The sequence below is a fragment of the Pungitius pungitius genome, chromosome 2 (genome assembly GCF_949316345.1).
Source record: "Pungitius pungitius chromosome 2, fPunPun2.1, whole genome shotgun sequence".
NCBI classification, from domain to species: domain Eukaryota; kingdom Metazoa; phylum Chordata; class Actinopteri; order Perciformes; family Gasterosteidae; genus Pungitius; species Pungitius pungitius.
The window spans coordinates 11560595-11583354 of record NC_084901.1 but is presented as its reverse complement, the minus strand read 5'-3'; the positions used below and the strand labels follow the sequence as shown (position 1 = coordinate 11583354).

General features: G+C 42.5%; 2 protein-coding genes across 3 annotated transcripts; one reads left to right on the top strand and one right to left on the bottom strand.

The window, feature by feature from the left end:
* Positions 1–6915: 6915 nt before the first annotated feature.
* slc26a5 (solute carrier family 26 member 5) lies at positions 6916–19069 on the top strand. 2 transcript variants are annotated; one of them, XM_037459785.2, is made up of 18 exons: positions 6916–7100; positions 7870–8107; positions 9733–9872; positions 10070–10180; positions 11595–11776; positions 12064–12228; positions 12354–12589; positions 12793–12940; positions 13470–13583; positions 13690–13767; positions 13973–14068; positions 14942–15048; positions 15192–15261; positions 15346–15438; positions 16397–16501; positions 17091–17300; positions 17418–17472; positions 18211–19069. In XM_037459785.2, the coding sequence occupies exons 2-18, from the start codon at positions 7899–7901 to the stop codon at positions 18441–18443; spliced, it is 2352 nt and encodes a 783-aa protein (XP_037315682.2). In that variant the 5' UTR covers positions 6916–7100; positions 7870–7898; the 3' UTR covers positions 18444–19069. The 2 variants fall into 2 exon arrangements, with proteins under 2 accessions (XP_037315682.2, XP_037315680.2); XM_037459783.2 differs by having other exon boundaries at positions 6917–7100; positions 7867–8107.
* Positions 19070–19092: 23 nt separating this feature from the next.
* Positions 19093–22751, bottom strand: psmc2 (proteasome 26S subunit, ATPase 2). The gene is made up of 12 exons (XM_037459789.2): positions 22560–22751; positions 22240–22277; positions 22053–22134; positions 21790–21889; positions 21282–21413; positions 21117–21189; positions 20873–20968; positions 20560–20724; positions 20377–20464; positions 19735–19937; positions 19528–19624; positions 19093–19359 (listed from the first exon to the last, which is right to left on the bottom strand). The coding sequence occupies exons 1-12, from the start codon at positions 22627–22629 to the stop codon at positions 19202–19204; spliced, it is 1302 nt and encodes a 433-aa protein (XP_037315686.1). The 5' UTR covers positions 22630–22751; the 3' UTR covers positions 19093–19201.
* Positions 22752–22760: the final 9 nt, after the last annotated feature.

Below are 22760 nucleotides of genomic sequence, written 5' to 3'. Positions count from 1 at the left end.
AATGGCATGTAAAAAGGCAAATGGAAGATCTACAGTTTTGGGAGCTTGAACCTATAGGTGCTAAAATAAATAAATAAATATCTCATTAATCCACATTACTGACTTCACATCTTCCCCAAAGCTTTTGTGCTGTTTTGCCTCACAGGTTTCAGTGGATCGTGTTTCTATCCGACACCGTCCAGCTGCTATCATCAGCAGTCACATTGCTATTACGATTTCCACTGCTGATATTATTAATGGTTGTAATGTTTCCATAATTCTCATTCTTACTATTCTCATTACATGAATCATTTCTGGCATTTGCATTCAGTGTGTTGTAACTCTGTTATGTTGAGGTAACATTACGAGGCGCAGAGTAAATGAATAACAAGGTGATAAATGAATGCTTCATTAAAACCTTTGCCATTGCCAACACTTTATATGGCTCATAATTACTAAAACAATGTAACGTTATGTCTAGGAACATGAGCATGTGATCAACATATAAACATGAAGACATACCCTCTTTATATATACACTAGATGAGATTGAAAAAAAATATAGAAATAATAGATTTAAGGATGCATCTGATTAAAACATCCAATACCTAAGTATGAACATCACAGTGTACGCTGTTATCTCTTAGCAGGGGGATGGCAAGTTCACACATTTGATGACGCAGATGGAAAACTTGAGAAAAATATAGATCCCGAACCGAGAGGTTTAGGGGAACCAAAAATCACAACTCAAGATGCACATTTAAATGAAAGAAATATTAAGTAAATCCTTCAAAAATAAATGTTCCTTCAAATAATTGTCGAAGAACAAAATCTGTAAACTAAAACTACTAAACACTTTTAGCAACTAGGGCTTGACGCACTAAAGGTGTTGCTTTTATGGCACAGACTTTAAACCCTTCACAGGCAATAAATGCCAACCACTGGAGGTGGTTGTGTACACGGATAACAGATCAATCAAAGATTGATGACATCGGACTGATAACGGAGATCAACAGCAGATTTTGGCTCCAGATTTACATTTTTAGATGTTCACACTTTTACGGATTTGTCCGTAAATCATTTCTAAGTCAATGCCAAAATGCAAAAGTCTTTTCAGTTCTCAATGAAGATGCAGAAGAAAGGTAAATACTGTGAAGTTTATATGTTCCTTTCCTATGCAGACACTTCAACTTGTGATCAGCCATCAAAGTTGTTATGTTAGTCGCTCTTATAGCTCTTTTTTTTAATCTTTGCAGATGCATTTGGTTCATACCAAAATGCATTTGGTTCATACACCAACAGATATAGTGTTTTCTTTGAGTTGGTTTGTGAGTGTGGGTGAAACACAGACTGTGTGAACATGTTTGCCTGTGACTAATGTTATTAAACATGCAGTGTCATCGCACAGTGACTCTAGGAATACTGATTCACGACAGAGCAAACATTGTTCAACCATTAGCGGATGCCTGGACCTACAAAGGTTTCCACGCAGGAATGAAAGGTGCAAAGTTTACAGGTAAAGAACAAATAAGACAGTTAGTTTCAAAGAAGGGCCTCCTACATGAGCCTGAAAGCCTCATTTTATTTCATATATTTTACATTATAATTTTAATCTACTGAAGTGTCAGGTTGGATTAAAGAAAAATATGTTAAAAGAATTATCTACAGATAGAGACCTGGCTCGAGTGGTACATTTCCAAATGATTCATTCTACTGTCACACTGCCACAGTGCTTTACACATAAAGCTTCATTTTTGACAGAATAGTAAGATACCTTAACACATCTGGAAATATGCCAGAGTTTTTCAGTATAGAAAGAAATCTGTACTACCTGTCAGTGATTGTCAAATTTAGATTTTGTTCTCTGATAGTAATGAAATTAAACGTCTGAATCTGAAAGACTGTTATGATGTTGAATTTTATTTTACAGGGCTTTTGTTCCTACTGTTGTTAAACAGTATTCAACTTTTTAAACATGGTTTACATTATAATGAATTAAAGAAAATTAATAAAGATAAATTACATGATATGTTTGTGATTCCATATTAACACACACAATGTCAAAATATTTGATAAGAACATGCTGAGTAACGTATACACTCATTTTACTTCTGACCAACAAGTGTGTTGTTTTGGTCCCAACTAACTAGGTAGAAAATAACTTAATCAAATCATACCAAAGTTGTTTTTTACAAATTGACACCTGGTATTGATAGAACACAATGCTAGAACAAAGTGCGTAACATGCCCTTTAACATTACATTTATATGCAAAGTGTTACTAGTTTGTTTCTCCAAACTAGTAATGCAACTATTAACAGGTGGACTCTGGATAAAAAGCCAGGCCAAATGTTTCCATGTCCAGTCTTTATTGCTAAGCTAAACAAAGCTAAACTAATTGTCTCCTGCCTCTGGTTTCACATTAAACAAACCTATGTGAGAGTAGAGTCTTCTCCTTTAAAGCTCAGCAGGAGGTGTATTTGCCCAAATGCTGACTTTTTTCTTTAATTTCATGAGGAGCTTGGAAGAGTATGCAAGCACTTAACAGTTTCTCATTTCACCATCAAGACAATCGGATACTTTCCCGACATGACTGTCTTGTTTGTGCCATTGTAGAAAGCACGTAACTGTTAACCCAAACCAAAAGATACCAGCAGTATGATTCTGGCTCCCTCCTCAGGGTCAGCAGGGTTTGTTTGCCCATCAGAAGGAAGAAACAAGTGTTTATGCATCCAAACACAGCCGCATGGTGAGCAGCCTTCGGACAGAAATGAGTGATGTTCCATGTTTGTTCTGTTGTTCCTCTCCAAGCACTCAACTCACCCTTAAACAAGTGTTATGCAATGGTTTAGGGCCAAAGTACATTTCTGATCGGCTGATACTTTATGACCCGCCTCGAACCCTCAGCCCGTCTGGGACTGGTCTACTTTGTGTTCCCAGAGTCAAAACGAAACATGGAGAAGCAGCGTTCAGTTGCAGGTCTGCTGAGTCCCTCAGCTCCTTTACATCCAGATTAAAGACTTTTCTGTTTGCTGCTGCTTTTGATCTGCCGTTTCTACAATTCTAAAAGATATTCTTAAATTACACTGCAAATTTTATTCTATTTGAAATCTTTTAACATATTTTTTTTATCCTTTTTATCCTTTTAATATCCTTTTAATTTTCTTTTATGTTTCAATGTATCAATGTTCTTCACTGTTGGCAAATCTCCTTGCTTTATATTTGAATGTTTTTAATATTTTTAGGTGAAGCTCTTTCAATTGCCTTGTTGTTGAAATGTGCTATATAAATAAAATTGCCTAGCCTTGGAAATCAACATTGACACTCTTTAATTATAAAGCATCCTGTGAAATGCTGCTCATTTTGCTCTTTTCTTGTAATAATAGGTGAAAGTGAGTCACTCTAACGTCCAGTCGGTCCTCACGCCAACATGAGAGGAGGAAGAAGTAGTGCTGCCGCAGACGGGTCAATCGCGTTGAAGCCGAGATGAGTTTCTACTTCCCTCTTCGTCACCTGAGGCCACAACCTTCCCCTCGATGAAAGAAACTGTTAGTACACACAAAGACCAGAGAGCAGGATGGCTCATGTAATCCAAAGGCCAACACATGAAGATCTGAGAATAGTAGCGTTATTTTGATAGAACTTCTAAAATTTACCAGTTTTATTGAAATGTGCAAATTCTTTCCACGCTGTAAATAAGTATTTGGTTGGTTTTATTATTTTAAATAACTGAGGACTGTACATTTAAGTTGCTTAAGCTCTCAGCAAAAAATGTTTGTGATAAGTTTTGAAATCAGATTCCGATACGGCCACTTTTACAGACTAAGGGCTATAATCTTAGTCAATAGTGCCAAACCATAAAATCATATAATGAAACAGATAGTGCCTTCCTTTGTATGGTATTGAATCAGTATCAGTAATCAACACCAGCAAGAAATTGTCTGCTATGGAAAATTCACTCAGGAATCAGGAATCAGGGAACGTTTATAATATGTCAGACATACAAGGAATTTAACTTGGTGCTTGGTGCAGAACAGCAGACAGTTCGACAATGGACAACAGACAACAGACAACATAGTGCAGGAATAAGATAAAAGTTGGAAATAACTCCACTGGAGTTGTTCCACGGATGTTCAACAGCTCATCTCTGCTGAAAGAGCTCCGGGAATCGCAACAGGAAACATAATTAACAACGAAAACAACAAAAAACAAAGAGCACCAAAACACCGTGGAAGCCATCGTCGGCGGCATCTTGTTTATCAATTCAGTGACTGTGGTATTGTTTGATTTCATTAAATTGGAGACGTGGCTTTGTACGCATTCTTCATGCAGATTTGAGGCTTTTACTTTAACGAAACATTACTAAAGTTACTAATGACTTTCAAATAATCCCATTTTAAAGAAGCATCAAGGCGCCTATGATAATAATATGAATGTTTTCAATATTATTGTGTCCGTGTTACCTCTAGATTTTTATTGATACCCAAGCGCCAGCAGTAGCATTCAGCATTGACGTGAGAAGTCCTCTTTGGTTTGATGTGTCTCCACTGATCGTTCCTCTATCACCACCTTGAGGGCCGGGCGTAACATTTGTTTGTCGAGTGAGTTGAACTGAGCCATCTGCAGTGGTGCTGAAGTCTATCAGACTCTGGTAAAATAAGACGCTTTCTAAAGGGACTCAGAAACACTTCAGCCTTTGTCCACGGGGGTGAGCCAAAACCGAAAGATCCTCATGCTGGTTTTAACTGTAGGGTTTAGAGGAATTGAAACTTAATATGAAGGAGTACATATTTACCACATTTACTTTACCCTTTTCAGGCAGTTTACATGTAAAAATCGGTATCAATTAATTTGACATATAGTAAAAAAACAGCAACAAGGATCAAAAGCTTTGTGACTTTTATACTGACTTTTATACTGACACCAAGCAGTGACTGGGAGGTGACTGAAACCAGAGGCAAGGTGAATGAAATAAAACACTAAAGAAAACAGACAGTGACCAACTACCCAGAAACTCTCTGCATCACAATTATAATCTCCTTAAGATAAGACAGTGCTTGACCAGCAAATGCCTTGTAGGTGAGGAGAAGTACCTCAATATTCTATTCATGATTTAACAGGAAACCAGTACAGAAAAGCTCATACAGGAGTAATATGATCTCTTCTTAATACACATGCTGCAGCATTCTGGATCAACTGGAGAGGCTTGAGAGACTGATGATAAAGATTAAAAAGCTGGCCGGTCTCGTCTGGCTCGATCGTTAGATATAATTGAGGATCGTCTGCATAACAATAGAAGTTTAAGCGTTATTTTCTGACTTGCCTGAAGGAAGTATATACTAGGTAAATAAAATCGGTACAAGCACAGAACCTTGTAGGACTATGTGACCAATCTTGGTGGTCATCGAGGATTCACCGACTACAAACACAAACTGGGATCGATCTGATTAAAACGACTTAAACCAGCTGATTGTGGTTCCTTTAATACCAATCAAATGTCCTGGTCTCTGCAACAGGATACAATGATCAAAGATGTCAAACGCGGCACTGAGGTCCAGCAAGACAAGAACAGAGATGAGTCGTTTGTCAGAAGCAATTAAAAGATAATTTCTCATTTTCACCAGTGCTGTTTCTGTACTGTGATGCACACAAAGTCCTGACTGAAAATCCTCAAACAAACCATATCTGATATACTTAACTGTTCCACAACTTATCAAGCGCTTTCCTCTTAATGTTTACTGCCTGCTGAACCAAAACTGTGTTTGTTATTCCTGCTTGTGTTTATTGTATATTCATCGATTTTATTTCTTTTTTTTTAGCTGTGAACTCCAAACTTCCCTTTCTAACAGCTTGGACTGGGAGTACCTAAGGCGTTCCCAGACCACTGTGTAGATAGAATTTCTTTTGGGGCTTCCCCGGGGGCTTCTTCCCAGTTGGCCGTTGCAGGAAAACCTCCCAAATCAAAATTATATTCAACCCAAAAATACTTTTCATTCACTTATTGTTGTTTTTAAAACATTGTTGTATTTTTTGATAATAATCCAACTTTTGGTTAAATTTTATTTTTCAAAAGGTCAAAACCTTTGGCCTGTATTTGGCTATATGATTTTCTCTTTCTTGGAACATCACACAAGGACCAATATATCGATAAGATTAAGGATATCCCACTTGAGAATAACTGATATAAAAAACGAATCAACTGGATATCGAATGTAAAATCATAATATAACAAATGAGTCACAATTAGTGTTCCCATCACTATCAACTTGTTTGATGTTTCATATTTTAAAGATATGCGAGGGACCCTTACTTTGCTGGTATTCGATACCTGCTAGGAAATTAATTTTTCATTTTCAGAAAGCAGGAGGAAACCCCGTGACGAACACGTCAGGACATGACGCTGCGGTCCTACGTATATCCTCCAGCTTCCTGCCCCCAAATAAACAGAGATCCAAAAGAAGACATAGACCTCTCCCTTGGTCTATTTTTTAGTTCTATGCATGACTTCTGTCATCATCGGCCCACCACTCTCTAGCTGGAGGGACATAAAAAAAATGGGTACTGTTTTGAAGGTTATGAAACATGTTTTTTTCTGTTTCTGATTCAAGTCCAGGCCTTAGTTATTATTATTTCTATCATTATCCTCTTACATAACTGAATAGAAAAAATACGCCCGTCAGTCCAAAACGGTGTTGTATAAGAAATAGTAACTAAACCACCAACATGTATTTAATATGAAAGTGCATATAATGTGTCTTAAATGAGACGGTATGGGACATGTTGAATATAGACTAAGTAATGGTATGCATAATCAAGCATCATTTTAACGAGTAATCAGAAAAGGAAAGCAGCGGCTCACTGCGTGGAGGACTACAACCGGCGCGGGAGAACAGCGCATGCGTCAAGATCAACGCTCGTATCTGAAGACCGGAAGATGAAAACGGATTTCGGCTCAGAGTAAGTCATCTCCTCCGCACAGCCCCATCTGTGTGTTTAACAGGATTTTCTCGGTCGACTCTTCTCCTCCAAGGACGTTTCTCTTGGCGAACTTCAACCAAGCCGGTTAATCGGTAACTTCACATCCTTCAGCCAGCAGCCCCCCGACAGCAGCTTTAGTGTGCAGGTATGAGACGCATCGTTACTAGCATATTCATGTGTAAAAAAGCTTAAGCTTACATTCTGAACTGTGGAGCCCTAAACCGGTCTCCTGTCAAAGCGAGGCGAAGCAGTGAGACACTTGTTAACACTGCTGTCACGTCATTTTTCTATTCGTTTTCTCAAGTATAAGTATACATTCCCTATTTGTCATTCATCAATATCACGTTAGCTAGCTAATATGAAGGAAAAGGGAAGAGAAAGAACTTTAGGCTCTGAACCGTGTGGCTTTCGGGCACTTCATGGAATATAACATAACCTAAAAAAAGAGTGTAAATTCGCTCTTTCTGGAACTGAAAACTCGTGTTTTCTCTTCTCCGGGTTTAGTTAACCTGCTCACCTCAAACAACCTGGCAGACTTGCACAAAAGCCTTCATTCATTAATTCCTGTGAACATTTGAGTCCAACTGCGCTCTTTTACGTAAAGTACAAACGGAATTCCGCAGATGTCGAAATACGAGCACATGTGATTGGGGAGAGAAATGTTCTCCATCCACCGGAACCTGCTGTAAACTGCAATTAGGAAAACAGTTGTTTGCTCAAAATCTGATAGAGCATTCACTGAAAGGTGGTGGCCGTGCATGCCCAACTGTCTCCCTTATCAGCACAAACATGCACACCCTCACACCTGGGTGGCTTTACTCTCGCCCACTATTGTGATCGCCTGCACGAAAGCAGTGACTGAAATGTTGGAGTGTTGTAACAATGATCTGGCCTTTTCTTATTCTTTTTAGCAGGCCGGACGTGCAATGAGGGACAGCATAAAATGGGAGAGGTAAACAACATCAGGGAGACTGATGCTCTGGCTGCATCTGTAATGGAGCAGGAAGAAGCTGCAGCTCGAGATGAGGCCGACTCCCAGCCGCTGTACCGGATAGAGCGTCCGGTCTATGATGAAGCCTTCATCAGCTCGCAGCTCCTCAACCGCAAGGACAACTCCACCACCTTCGGACAGAAGCTGGCACAACAGTTCCGGTGAGTTTACACTCCGGAGTTCACAGCTGTGTTTGTCCCGCTGAAGGCACCTGTTTCACACAGGTCAAAAAGAAAGAAAAAGACAACACAGTGCAATTAAGTCCATTTGTTTCTGTTTTTCCAACTTATTGGGGATCGAAGAGACTACAGTACTGGGATCTGATGTGTGATAGAGATCACACAATTGGGAAAAAAGACATCATAATTGATAATGAAAATATGGAGCCAAAGAGCAAAGTGTGGGTTCAGCGAATGAATGTAAGAAGTCAGCTGAGCTTTAAGAAATCAAATCCAAATGTATGGTATCCACTTGATTGCTAGTTTCTTTTAAAATCCTTTTCGGTTAACATTTTATACAAAGAAAGTATACAGCAATGAAGAAGAAAGCTCCAAGGAGCCTCTGGTACCATCACATAATGCTCACCCATATAATCACATATGACGGCTTTGTTGATCAAATACTTTTATCGGAAGCAATTGTGCAAATATATTGACATTTATAGGAATCTGCTTCACTTTTCTTTTAACATTTAAAAAAATATATATACATTTTATTATTTGATTTATTCTGGGTGTAGTCTTTTTTTAAATGTCACAAAATAGGAAACTGCCGATAAAAGTAAGTAAGTAAGTTTACTGAATTATGTGTCATCATCAACCCGATCTTTGACGAATAGATTAAATGAAGCAGCAACCGTTTACTCGACAATTAATCTAAATGATTCATCAGTTATCAATGTTGTTTATTGATGGTCGATAAGTGGTCGGTTAATGTAATTGTAAATTCATTTTATTTTTTAATCTTTATTTTTTCAAACTAAAGCATAACGACAACAGTCCAACGTGGTTCGCAGATGTATATTGACGCATTTAAAGTTATTTAACTTTAAATATTTGTGGTCTGCCTTTGATCACCTGTGCTCTGGCTTGTTGTTGTGTGATGTCTGTTTGCTCTGTTCCTCTGAGAAACCTCTCTAGGCCTTATTGTGTGCATTCAGAACGCTTTTTAATCACCCCCCCATTACTGAGACATCTGATTTGATAGGGCTTGTAGTGAGTCTGTTATTGCTACAAGGACTGGACACCTTATCGGGTGTGAAGGTGATTCAGCCAAGTGGGGCAGTTTTCCTGTATGTTGTGAAGAAGATTATTGTGTATCCCGCTTATTGCCCGATGACGGACTGAGGTCAACGAAAATAACGACAGGCATTCTAGCTAACTTTCTGTGGCGGGAAATGTTAGTTTTCTCTCTTTCAAAGTCTGTTTTATTTAAGCAACTTAATGTTACAGTTGATGGGTGTTGTTAGGCAACCCTTGAACTGTAACATTAATGACAATAAAGTACAGCCTCTCGTACCTTATTGCTTTTATCATACGGTTCCCAGCAATGTTAATAATAGTAAGTAAACAGCTGCCTTTCAGCACAGACTAGTTGTAGCCACCAAACGTTGTGTATTGCATTTCAGTATCTTGGAGGAAATAGTCCCTGTACGTGTGTCTCCTGTAACAGATTCGGCGATTGCCACCAAACTAAAATCAGAATGCTTGATTTCATCTGCCCGTATTATAATATGATAATTATGTACAAACATATAAATGAAATATGCTTCTCTCCCTTTGTACAGGTGTTCATCAAAGAGGGCCAAGGCGGCAGCTTTGACCTTTCTGCCGATTCTAACATGGCTGCCGTCGTATCCAGTCAAGCAGTACCTGTTTTCGGACGTGGTGTCTGGTCTCAGCACGGGAGTTGTGCAGCTGCCTCAAGGTCCATGACCTAAACATTAATTTCAAATGTCGGATTTGGGAGAACAGATCTCTCCAGTTAACCCAATAAATCTCTGACCAAGAGCAGTGGAGCTGTCGGGCCAGCAGCTTCAGCTTCCCGCTGTCTTTGCTGTGATTTCTGTGCAGCTCTGAGCACTTGTCTCCTGGGACTGCTGACTTTGTTTATTTGCTCCACAGGTCTAGCCTATGCCATGCTGGCTGCTGTGCCTCCAGTTTATGGTCTGTACTCCTCATTCTACCCCGTCCTGCTCTACACCTTCTTTGGCACGTCCAGACATATTTCTGTCGGTGAGAAACAGACTTGAAGTCTCTTACTTTTGGGTTGTATGTCTGGTGCCATCTGCTGTGGTGGGTTCTAATATGCAGCTTCAAGAAGCAGCCAAGTTCCCTTTCTTTATAATGTCTCTGTGTGTGTATTTTAATTCAAAAGTGTATCAAAGGTTTTTGTAATTGTTGTTGCTGATCATCCCCCTTAATTACTATTGCCATGTGTGTGGATCTGTCTCTTCTTACAGGTTACAGTAATAACCGTGATACTTTCAGAGAAGAAACACGTCCTCATGCAGTGTTTTAATGGCAGCTACAGGTTTTCATGAATGGAAGTGTACCCCTTACTCCAGCTCCATGTGCGATTTAAAGAGTGATATTTTAATACACTAAATGCAATCAGAGACTTGACCCAAACTTGAGTAGCTAAACCAATCGATATAAAAAAAACACTCTCAGATCAGCTGGGACCGGCATCTGCCTCTGTCCCACACCCCAAGGGGCTGCATCTCACCTCTGGGTATGAAACTAATGAGCTTTCTGAAGAAGCACAGCTCATGGGAAGACATTCCCAACAGGCCACCCGTCCAACTTCATTGAGCATTAAAAGGAAGTTGCTTTGGAAACGATGCTCCTTTAACTGGGCAGAGATTGAGAGGGAATAAATCTCAAGTGCTGGGCAAGACAGGTGCACGTACACACCTCTAAAGGGCATTACCCCACAGTCACACTGGACAGGATCCTCTGACTGGCAAAATGAAAAAATGTCAACTGTATGTCGCTATGGTGAGACAATAGGATATATATCAAATTATGTTGTGGTTAACTATTTCATGCAATTATTGTAGGATTGTAAGTAGCTTTGTTGCAGCAAGGTTAAGCTGCTGCACCTCTGCTGGTTTATGCCACCTAGTTTGACCGTCCGGGTGCTATATGCCTGATTCCAAGTGAACGCATCATAACTCTTACAAGCCCATGTTTGGTGAGGGGTTGCTCCTCCCTTTTTTTCTAGTCTAGTGACTGACAACACTGATAATAGACTGTGAACCTAGGACACTGACCAAGTCATGGCCCAGTTACAGTTAAAACAATGAGATAAAATGACAACACAATAGTGTGTGTGTGTGTGTGTGTGTTTGAGTAAAAGGTCTCGTGCTGTTACTGTGTTGCTTCCTTCCTGCTGAGTACTCTCTCTGCACTGAACTGTAGGAAAATAAACCGTTTCCAATGTCAGCATGGCATGCTTGTTTTGTAGTGCATACCATTCACCTTTTTGCAAAATTTCTTTTGAGGCATTGTGTTCAAGTGCTGGGAATGACAGCATTTTTCAATCAAAGGAATACTGCCTGAATCCACAGTTACGTGGAGATCATAGTCCTGAACCGAAGCAAGCCTGGGAAGGTGAAGTACTCTGCCCTCTGTGTGGGATCTGCAGGAACCTTTGCGGTGATAAGTCTGATGATCGGGGCGGTTGCGGTGAGGGAGGCCCCGGACTCCATGTTCTACGTCCTGCCTGCCAACGGATCCAACGCCTCCGCCGTCCTGGACGTGGAGGCCCGGGACGCCCGCAGGGTGCAAGTGGCTGTTGTGCTCACCACCCTGGTGGGAATCATTCAGGTGAGCCTGGAAAACAACTAAGAAGCTGCTGTTGATTTCACCTTTCAGCCCCCCTTCACCCCCCCCCCCCCCCACCCCAAACACATTATCTTATTTGTTTCAAACATCCCAGTAAATTGATACAGCTTGCTGAGATTTTCTCACGCTAAGAAATCCATGTTGACCCAAAGCGGCAGGCGGTCTGAGCCCCTGTTGGCGTAGCAACACCTTGATTTCATGTTTTTGTTTATCCTAACTATTTGGCCTGTTCCTTTCCCTTTGCATCTAACCTTTTTTTTTTTTTGCAGCTTGCTTTAGGGCTTCTCAGGTTCGGCTTTGTGGCGATCTACCTCACAGAGCCCCTGGTGCGAGGCTTCACCACAGCTGCATCGGTCCACGTGGTCGTCTCTCAGCTGAAGTACCTGTTGGGGGTGAAAACGCAGCGCTTCAGTGGGCCCCTCTCCGCCATTTATGTATGTTTTCAATATCTTTTTATTGGTTTATCGACAAAGGGGGCCTCCTTTTTTCTCTAGCTGTGGTCCAGTTGTGCGTTTGCAATGACTGCTTGCACAATAAATGGTTCCACTCTTGCCCCCAGAGCGTCATGGCGGTACTGAGTGACATCACCAGCACCAACGTGCCCACTGTCATCCTGGGCCTGGTGTGCATCGTCTTCCTGTATGCGGTCAAAGACCTCAACGAGCGCTTCAAGAAGAAGCTGCCCATCCCCATTCCTGGAGAGATCATTGTGGTTATTGTGTCTACCGGGATCTCGTATGGACTGTCCTTATCAGAAGACTACAAAGTGGAAGTGGTCGGGAAGATACCCACCGGGTAGGTTGTCGCGTTCACATTTCTGATTTCAGACAATGTTTTTCAGCCCTGGAAGTTTCCAACTGCGGCATCCGGATCTGCAGAGAACTTTAGAATATGCGTTTCCTAGCTCAATTGCACTCTTCAACACATCAAGCCACGCAGGGAGCCGTCATGACATCACACCACACAGATGTTTAATGTGTCATCTTGTGTGTTTGCAGGCTTCTTCCTCCGTCTGCCCCGGAGTTCTCTTTGCTCCCCAGTTTGGTCACAGACTCCTTCGCCGTAGCAATTGTAGGATTCTCAATGGGCATCTCGCTTGCCAAGACCTTTGCCCTGAAGCACGGTTACAGCGTGGATGGTAACCAGGTGAGTCCGGACGTCTTGGGCGAAGCACATTTCCGCGACAATCTGTGCTCTCGCATGCATTGAGGGTGGAGAGATGTACCAAATCTGGCTGACGGACAGGGCGGTTTGCCCCTGCAGGTGGACCGGCCTTTGTTTCAGCTTGATTGTTTCCAACATGACCGCTAGGTGACAAACTTTCACTTGGCAGCTAAGCATTCCCCAAAAATATGTTTCTGACAACATTTGAGGCCAGAAATGGGCCGTTTGATCAGAGTTTCTTGAGTCTGCCTTGCGATGGATCAGTGATAATGCAAATCTTAGATTCACTTACTGAAGCTCGCGGTCTCCTCCGTGTAACACAGCCGTCTCCCTTGCTCTCCATAGAAGATGAGTAGCATCCGTCATCTTCACGTCAACAGATTTTGTGTGTCTCTCCCGCTAAAGTTTAGCCCTCTAATTGGCGTCTCAAAAGTTGCACGACACCTTTTCAATATTTTATTTTGCGCTCCACTGAATGTCTTGGGATGAAACCTTTGTGTTGTGCCGTCAGGAGCTGATCGCGCTCGGCCTGTGTAACTTCATCAGCTCGTTCTTCCAAACCTTTGCCATCACTTGCTCCATGTCGAGGAGCCTGGTGCAGGAGAGCACTGGGGGAAAAACCCAGGTAGCACATTCACAGTAGTGATTACACTATCTTGCCTGACTAAATTGGTGTTGTTAAACCGTGATTAGTGTGCGACAATGTTGACACGGTGTCTTTGTGTGTTCAGATTGCGGGACTGCTGGCGTCTCTCATGGTGCTGCTCGTGGTGGTGGCCATTGGTTTCGTCTTCCAGCCGCTCCCTCAGGTGGGTGACGCCGCCGCCGCTGCCGCTAATGAGGCGCGGCTTCCAGCTTCCTGTCTGGGTCACCGCCAGTGGAGCGGCCTTCCCAACAGTGGCTGATGGCTCCACTGACACAGAATCAAAGTCACAAACACTAGTCAGCGCTTCATGTTTCCCCTCGTAAATTGTTTTCCGATGTGTTTGTTCTCTGGTCTTTTGGGTTTCCCAGACTGCCCTGGCTGCTGTCATCATGGTGAACCTGTTGGGCATGTTCAAACAGTTTCGAGACATTCCTGTGCTGTGGAGGACCAGCAAGATCGAGCTGGTGAGTCTGTCCGATCGAATGCAAGTTAAGTGAGTCGCTAAAGGGCGCCGCCCGTCACCAGGAGTCAGAACATCAGGACACAGTAAACTACAGACATCCTGGCCCGGCGTAGGGAATTCTATGTGCTTTTGAACACACTTGTGTGCCTTTCTAAAGCAGTTTTTTGACAGCATTGAAATATTGTATGCATTTATTGTACACTTAGGTAAAAATGTGTGACAAACACAAAAGATCCAGTAGCGTAACATAGCATTTAGCATAAAGTCATACATTTTCCAAAATAGTCTGACACTGAAGCCCTCCCCTTCAATCCTAACTACGTAACTCTCCTCCTGTTGTTGCTGTTGCACTCTTCTCCTTGTCCTTCACTAGCCGCCCTATCTGGTGTGTTGACTCCATTCTGGCTCCCTCATTTTGACTACTCTCCTTATTATCTTGATGTTCTTCCTCTATCTGGTATGTTGATGCTGGTCTAACTAGCTCATTCTGGTCGGTTGACTTTATCACGCTGGCCCTCCCGTTCTGTCTCCTAGCGTCTACACACACACACACACACACACACACACACACACACACGAGACCGTTGTCCCACAGCTGGTGTCTCTACACTATCTTGTCCTAAACCTTTTTCTGTCCCCAGTGTCACGATGTCTCCTGTCTTTCCATATCTTTGCAACCTTGTCTATTGGCGTCTCATTATATCTGTCTACAGAGCTCCTGTTAACTTCTCCTTTCCCTTACTGAAGACAACAATATATCTAGTTTGCTGTTTAATGTCATGGGGAACTAGCAAAGCGTCAACCATGTGAAGGTAGATTTCCAATACTCTGTTGCTCTGCTGTTGAGCTTCCTGTCGTCCTGTTCCCCTCTCAGGCCATCTGGCTGGTGGCCTTTGTGGCGTCGGTGCTGTTGGGCCTCGACTACGGCTTGCTGGTGGCCATCTCCTTCGCCATACTATCAGTCATCTACAGAACACAGAGGTGCTGATATTCATTTGCCTGTTACCATAACATCCTTTTGAGCTACATTCACTAAACACACTTGATGCCACACATCACATCGTTTGGTGGTATAGCCGAGGATTCTGAAGCAAAAGTTTCTCACCTTTCTCTGTGTCTTGCAGCCCAAAGAGTGCCATTCTGGGCCATGTTCCCGGGACGGGGTTGTACTGTGATGTGGATGAGTATGAAGAGGTGAGTCTGAACAAAGGCCCAACATTTCCCACCAGGTCTACTGGTCAGAACTCTGAGCCCCTGTGATCTGTGTTTTGTTCCCAGGCGGCTGAATACGAGGGGATTAAGATATTCTACTCCAATGCCTCGGTCTACTTTGTCAACAGTGACCTTTATGTGAGCGCCCTCAAACAGAAGGTAATCCTAGCTGTATGTTTATTTATATAGAGGAATATTGCTAACACGTCTCAGTGGAATGGGAGGGGTTTTATCACATGGTTTAAGTCTGGAATGGGTAAAAGCCATAACTACGTAGGTCGTCACTACCGACGATACCAAGAGAGAAACAATTCAGTGGCTCGCAGATGCCTTTTTAATTAAATGTGAGCCAACATGAGCCCACAAAGAGGTGGAGACCGCTCGCACCCCCCTCCGTCGACATCGCTAGCACCCCACCCCGTCGACTGGGGGGTGCTAGCGGTGTCAACATCGATTTGGGTCGCGGCTTGTCATAAAGGGGTGATGGTGGGTCCCGGAGCCAGACCAGTTGAGAACCACTGGTCTAGACTAGTAGTCAGAGATTAGAGCAGCGGGCCGAGTCCCATAAATTAACTAGCATCTCAAGCGTCTCATTGTGATAGCGATGCCTCTATATGACTTCCACATATAAAGCATCAGCAAGAAGATTATTTTTTTTCTATGTATTTGGGAAATCTGTCCCAGGAAAGATGAGGGTGGCAACAATGAAGCTGGAGCAGGGAGTTGCTGGTAAGGAATATGCTTGTTTGCCTAAATGTTCCACTTTGATCAAGATGGATGTTAACAAAAAAATCAAAGTACAGTGGTAAATGGCAACTTTAGTGAACATTTGAAACATTTTTTAAAGACCTAAACTGACTTTTAGTCATATAGAATGCGAGACTCTTTGAGCTTTCTGAGGTTTTTAATTCTCAATCACAAGGCAGGAGGAGCAGCTGTTTATTGTCGCAGATTACATTAGATTAAAGCCTGATCACATTACTCTTTCTGTGAGGGCAGATGGTGTCCTCAATGTACAAGTTATTAGATTTACTTGTGGGGGCATCAGTCATTGTGCCAAGTGCACGGCCGAGGTTTTCAGCAAACCATTAAAAGGATTTTGATGATGTCTCTGCAGACAGGAGTGGACCCGGACGCCCTGCAAGCCGCTCGGAAAACGCAGAAGAAAGTAATGGAGAAGGCAAAGAGTAACAACAACCCTTCCATGAAGTTGTGTGGCACGGTGAGTGCTGCTTCCCGTTCCTCTTCCCTGTGGCTTCTGTACACAGTCGGCATGCTGCATATTTGCTGTGTTGGTGGTTTGTGATCTTGGAGGGACTGAAGAACCTGTTTGGCAGGCTGATGCCTGTCAGGCCTTTGGGATTCTCACAGACTGAAAACTCAATTCATGAAGGACATTCCCAGTAACTGTCATTTTAAAGAAAGTGTAGAACTTATACCGTGCTGCCCCCCAAATCATCAAATATAAATAATTCTGATGCAACAATTTGGTCGATAACAAAAAATTAATCTTCATCATAAAATAACCATTTTAAGCCCTTGAGTGTGTAGAAGAAGTCCATGTCGTCACCGTGAAAGTTATCTTTGAATATCTGAAAACCTGCTGTGAAGGGGTTAAAGCTTAAAACACCAGCAACTCCCACAGCATTAAAACAACCTGTCAATCACTGTAGCCCCGCCCTAAAGTATAATTAAACTAAATGGATGATTCACTAAATAAAGAATAATGAAGACTAGATACTAGATACTTAAACCATAATCTCTGAATGTTTCTGGATGATTCTGAGATTGCATGTGATGATTGATTCCAGAACAAGCAGCAGGAAGTGAGCCATGAGGTTTTGTCCTACGAGGCCGCGGCAGAGGCGCACACAAATGGCCAGCTGGGGGAAAGTGGCGGTGCGTCCAGCCCTGAAGAGGCCGTCTTCCTTGAGCCTGCTGTGAGTGCCGTCCACTCCATCATCCTGGACTGGACACCTTGCAGCTTCATAGATTCCGTGGGAGCCAAAGCCATCAAACAGGTTCCCCTCAGCGTCCGTCTGGTGTCTGTTCTGACGTTCCAACTTAGGAGTGCTTGTCGGAGGGTGGGTTTCAGAGGGATTGGACCTCAGGAAGTAAGGGAGCATTTATCTCTGCAGGTTATCAAGGAATATGCAGCTGTGGATGTTCAAGTGGTCCTAGCCGGCTGCAGCAGTGAGTAATAATGAAAACTTCTCTTTTTTTAAATTCTTCAAATCCAGAGCCATCTGCAGTTAAGTTGCATTTTGGTCTCCTGTCTATGTCGTCAATTCCTCTGTTAATGTGCGCTTGTTTTCTGCAATTCATCAACTTTTTATCCGTTTTTTAAGATGCACTTAGATTTTTAAGATCATATTTTATCCGAATGAGGTCATTGGACATCGGGATCGGTGGTTGTCAGAAACAAGCGGAGCAACCATCTCTTTAGTAAAGGAGGACCAAAAGCTTGACGATTGAACAAACAAATGGAAACGACAACTCAATTTGTCAATTCGTCACCATTTGCCGCATTTAGATTTAGTCCCCTTTTTAAATGGCAACAGGAACATTGGAAATTATTCCAGACGGACCTAGTTGAGATGCCTCACTTGTGTATTGACAAAATAGCGATTATTATATAAGGGAATAAGAATGTCTTGTAGAGTGATGCATAAAAACAGTCTCATTTTTTTTCATTGTATCTTAGCTAGTAGCTAGTTTGGTCCATATTCACTGTTAGATATACAAATAGTTTTGGATAAAAGCGTCAGCTAGACTAAGTAACACTGTCTAATATAGCAGTAGGTGAACTTCGCTACTCCACACCTATAAAGATGAATCCTTTTAGTAATGGTTTATATACTATGAAGTTCCTTCATGGTAGTAGAACAGAGTTCACACCTGTGATCCCGTATCTGTGCTTTGATCCACAAGGAAGCCTGCTGGACGAGCTGGACACCTTACAGTTTTTCAGCGGGGTCGTGAGCACGTCGATGGTGTTCCCCACCATCCACGATGCCGTCCTGCGCTGCCTCCGCTCAAATCCCCGGACTTCCGCCGCCCCGACCGATGAAGCAGCCCAACGGGAGCCGGTGCCTTCAACTGAGGGCTGCAGCGGGGACCTGACCGGGAAGGCTGATCTGGGAGCTCCTTCAGCAGAACCATGATGCTCCAGCAGCAGTTTAGCATGAATGGAACGATCATTCATATCGACTATAGGGTTCATACCGGACAAAAGATTACACCAGTGAAGTACAATTGTTTTTTCTTTTTGTGGCACTTTAGAGCACTAACTGCCAAATTCTCCACACAACGGACTCTAGCGCGTGTTGTGTTTAAGTGAAGAGTGCTTAACAAATGGTATATTTTTCGGAGTCTCAACAGGATTAAATGCAGCGACTGTTTGGATACTTGGTACGGGCTCACCTGTTGAGCCCTATTGGAATCATAGGTGGTGGCTTTCCCCCGAGTTTGGTTACACACTTTGAGGCTTGTCCTTTTGTAATTGTTTTCAAGTGACCCCTGCTCTGTTGAGAAGGATGTATTTATTGATTTACAGCTGGTGGTGGACGCTTGATAGTGCCTTCCTTTACTATGCTAGCATCACATCTGTTACTGAAAAGTTATCTTGATGGATTCACGTAATTATATTTTCCGCTGTTATGGATGTGTCATGTTTGTTGTTACAGAACACTGCTGTTTGATGTAGCATTGTATGTTACCTATTTAAAAATAAATCAAAGTGTGTTTTTGTAAAATACAGAATGCCTTACAGTTCCCGTGTAGTTATACTGTTGAACAAATAACAGACAAGAATTTGGAATAAACTTTATTTTTATTTAAGTGACATGACTTTTTTGACTCAACGCTGACAGTAAAAAGCCATGGTAGAACTCCAGACACACACACACACACACACGTACATTTAGTTGTAAGTCATGTATCGGGGAGTAGCGCTGAACTTAGCGTAGGACTTGATGACCTTGTTGACAGCTTCCAGGAAGTCCTTCTCCGTGGCGATCTTTCTGCGAGCTCTGATGGCGAACATGCCGGCCTCTGTGCACACACTGCGGATCTCAGCACCTGGCGGGTGAAATGCACATCAAACTCTGCTTCCAGGACAATTGTTAGCAAATATGCTCCGTTGGGGGCAACCTTTACTTCTAAGGCCATGTTGTGATAAATTAATCTAGTGGGAATATGAGTCTTTAAAAACAAAAGACCTGACGAGATGGAGTGCATTTGTCTTACCGGTGCTGTTGGGACAGAGGCGAGCCAGCAGCTCAAAGCGGATGTCCCTTTCCACACTCATGGAGCGGGCGTGGATCTTAAAGATGTGTGTGCGACCCTGAAACAAAAACTACAGTGAGACGCTACACAAAGTGCGCAGACAAAATTCCTTTTTTAATGCTTGATTTATGAGAATATATCTGCGTGTATTGTGAGCACTGATCTCACCTCCAGGTCCGGCAGGCTGAACTCAATCTTCCTGTCCAGACGTCCGGGTCTCATCAGAGCCGGATCCAGGGTGTCCGGTCGGTTGGTGGCCATCAGAACTTTGATGTTGCCTCTGGGGTCGAAGCCGTCCAGCTGATTGATGAGCTCCAGCATAGTCCTCTGGACCTCGTTGTCTCCGCCAGCGCCGTCATCAAAACGTGCGCCTGGCAGCATCGCACAAGTTTTAGAGTTAGTAGGGTTGATTGTGATCTGCTTAAATGTTGATCCACATGTTTGTTTTTAATTGGTTGAACAATTGTACATGGGAATAAATGCTCCATCAAAACTGGTTTGAGGTTTAAAAAAAAAAAAAAACTGACTTTGCAACTTCAATTGAGGATTTTAATCTCCAATAATTGAGTGTGGTCTCTGCAGTAGCAGGGCCAACTCATTGTAATCTCTCATACTTATTCGTTATTATTCTCCTTCCGTACAAAAGTTTGGCACGCATCTCCGACCACAGCGTTGCTCGGAATTGCCTAGTTTCTACAAATGTTTCTCTTGATGTAGCCCTTATGCGAGCGTAGTTTAAACCACGTTTTAAGAATCACCACTGACAAATTAATGGAAATTTACAAAAAAAAGAAAGAAGGAGAACCGTACCTCCAATGGCATCAATTTCATCGAAGAAGATCAGACAAGCTTTCTTGGTCCTGGCCATTTCAAACAGTTCACGTACCATCCGAGCCCCCTACAAACAAAGAGCAATCCAACAGTAAGTGTTTGCATCGATCAGGAGCCATTGATCTGACCGCTGCTATCCTCCGTCCGGTGTGCCACACTCACCTCTCCGACGTACTTCTGCACCAGCTCGGAGCCGATGACTCTGATGAAGCATGCGTCTGTCCGGTTGGCCACCGCACGAGCACACAGCGTTTTTCCCGTTCCGGGGGGCCCAAACAGCAGCACACCTTTGGGTGGCTCGATTCCCAGGTTTACAAACCTCTCTGGCTGATGAGCAGAGGACCCCAAAAAAAGAACATGATGCACGATGGCGGACAAACGGCAGTATCAATCAGTCCTGTAAACTGGACTGAACTGGAAACTTTGATCAATCAATTACAGAAGAGAAGTGTGATTTTCTTTTGTAAACACTCACATGCAGCAGAGGGGTCTCGACCACTTCTCTCAGCTTCTCAATCTGCTCCTTACACCCACCAACGTCACTGTAGGTCACATCAGGCTTCTCCTCCACCTACAACAAAGTTGTTACTGGAGCTTATTTTGGAAGTCTGTTACAATTTATCATGTTATTTGGGTAAAGAAGAAAAAATCAGCTAAATGCATGATTTAAACTTTTCACAGAGTTTCTCCCCAAAGAGGCCTCCTGAGCCGATTCCTACCTGCATCATGGTGACAGTTGGGTCAATTTTGGGAGGCAGAGGAATATGGATCTGATATTTGTTTCTGTCAACACTGGAAAAGAAAGACTGTGATTTTAGCAAATTTAATCACAAATGTCTCTTTGAAAATAGTTTTTGATACATTAAATAACACTTCTGCCTCACCCAACTCTCATGCCCTCCTCAATGTCTGTGGGGGCCACCTGGTCACTCAGGTCCACCACAAACTTGGCAAACTGTTTGACGTTGATGATGTATTTGGGATCCTCCGAGTCTGCGTTGATGATCTTTGTGCATCTTTTTGAATACATAAGACAAATTAGGAGATATAAATTGGACATAATATACAAATTCAAACACAAAAGGCGTATTAAGTACAGGAAAGATTATTTTTCTTCTTATTTTTGACGTACGGGTTATCCGTGTGATGCCGTATGAAAGCTAAGAAAGACTGACAGCATTCTACCAAATGACCATTAAATTAGAGTTTCACTACAAACACTAGGTATTGTGCATAATTATATGACACATCTGATTCCACTGTGATGTCCATATCAAATAAGCTTAGATAAAATATATATATACATATTTAGCAGCTATACAAAAAAGCAGACACATGATCTTGTTTTATTCCACAACATCGTGATTTATTCAAAATCAGAGTTTGTTTTACCTTGCAACCTGCAGTGGCTGTTCGCTCTGCAGAGTCTGTTTGTCGGCAGCGAGATCCCAGAGTGCTGGTGGAGCCAGGCCTGTGTCTGACTCCTTAATGCCTGCCAAAGCCAAAAACACATCAGGAACCTCAAACAAAACCCAGCATCCACCTGAAGTCAGTGATTTACAGAAACCGCTTGAGCAATGGCAACTCATTTTACACTCACAATAAAACACACGGCTTTGTGGTCTTTTAAGGGGATTCACGGCTTTATCACCCACCTGTCAGCTCGTTGATCTTTTTGAGCAGCGACTGAATGTCGTCCTCCACTTGTTTGATCTGTCTGGAGTATGTGCTCTGACCCTGATGATAAGAAGCGAGCACCCCGTCAAAACTTGAGAATCAGTAGTAACGCAAACCTTTCACAGGTTACGTCAGATCTGTACTTGCGGGTCAGGTCGTACTTACATATGTTTTCAACAGGGCAATGTCCCCTTCGTCCAAAGCTATGAAGAACAACATGAATGAGTTAGCATTCTGACATTGGGCCTCTCGCAGCGCTGTTGAACTCTGCGATGCAGCACTTCCATGACCAAATGTTTTTTATTGCAATGTTAATAGTCTTTACTGAGAATATCTTAAGTGTTATGTTTGCCAAACCACAACGGTTATCCTGGCCGTTGGTTTAAAAAAGAGCTAACAAACAACGCTAACGCTAGCTTGATAGCTAATGTCGATGTTGCTTTTGAGCAAAAACATTGTTTATCGTATTCAATATTTAGATTTACCTCTAATCGGTCCATCATCCTTCTCCTCTTCTTTGGTCTTCCTTTGGTCGTTTCCTAAATAGTCCGGCATTTGAAATCTGTAGATAAACTGTTACGCACAATAAAGAAAGAGCTGCTTCGGTAGCTAAAAGGTGCAATTACACAGCAGCTTTGAGTTTCCGCCGCTTTCCGCGAGTCACCGGAAATACATGTCGGAATTTC

What these genes read in the sequence shown, in the direction of transcription:
- slc26a5 (XM_037459785.2), top strand. Translation starts at nt 7,899, where the DNA reads ATGGGAGAGGTAAACAACATCAGGGAGACTGATGCTCTGGCTGCATCT. An exon ending in AGTTGTGCAGCTGCCTCAAG is followed by an intron (nt 9,873 to 10,069) that starts GTCCATGACCTA and finishes TTTGCTCCACAG; the next exon opens with GTCTAGCCTATGCCATGCTG. An exon ending in GTCGGGAAGATACCCACCGG is followed by an intron (nt 12,590 to 12,792) that starts GTAGGTTGTCGC and finishes GTGTGTTTGCAG; the next exon opens with GCTTCTTCCTCCGTCTGCCC.
- psmc2 (XM_037459789.2), bottom strand. Translation starts at nt 22,629, where the DNA reads ATGCCGGACTATTTAGGAAACGACCAAAGGAAGACCAAAGAAGAGGAG. An exon ending in TCGAGACCCCTCTGCTGCAT is followed by an intron (nt 20,725 to 20,872) that starts GTGAGTGTTTAC and finishes TCTGCTCATCAG; the next exon opens with CCAGAGAGGTTTGTAAACCT. An exon ending in TCAGCCTGCCGGACCTGGAG is followed by an intron (nt 19,625 to 19,734) that starts GTGAGATCAGTG and finishes TTTTTGTTTCAG; the next exon opens with GGTCGCACACACATCTTTAA.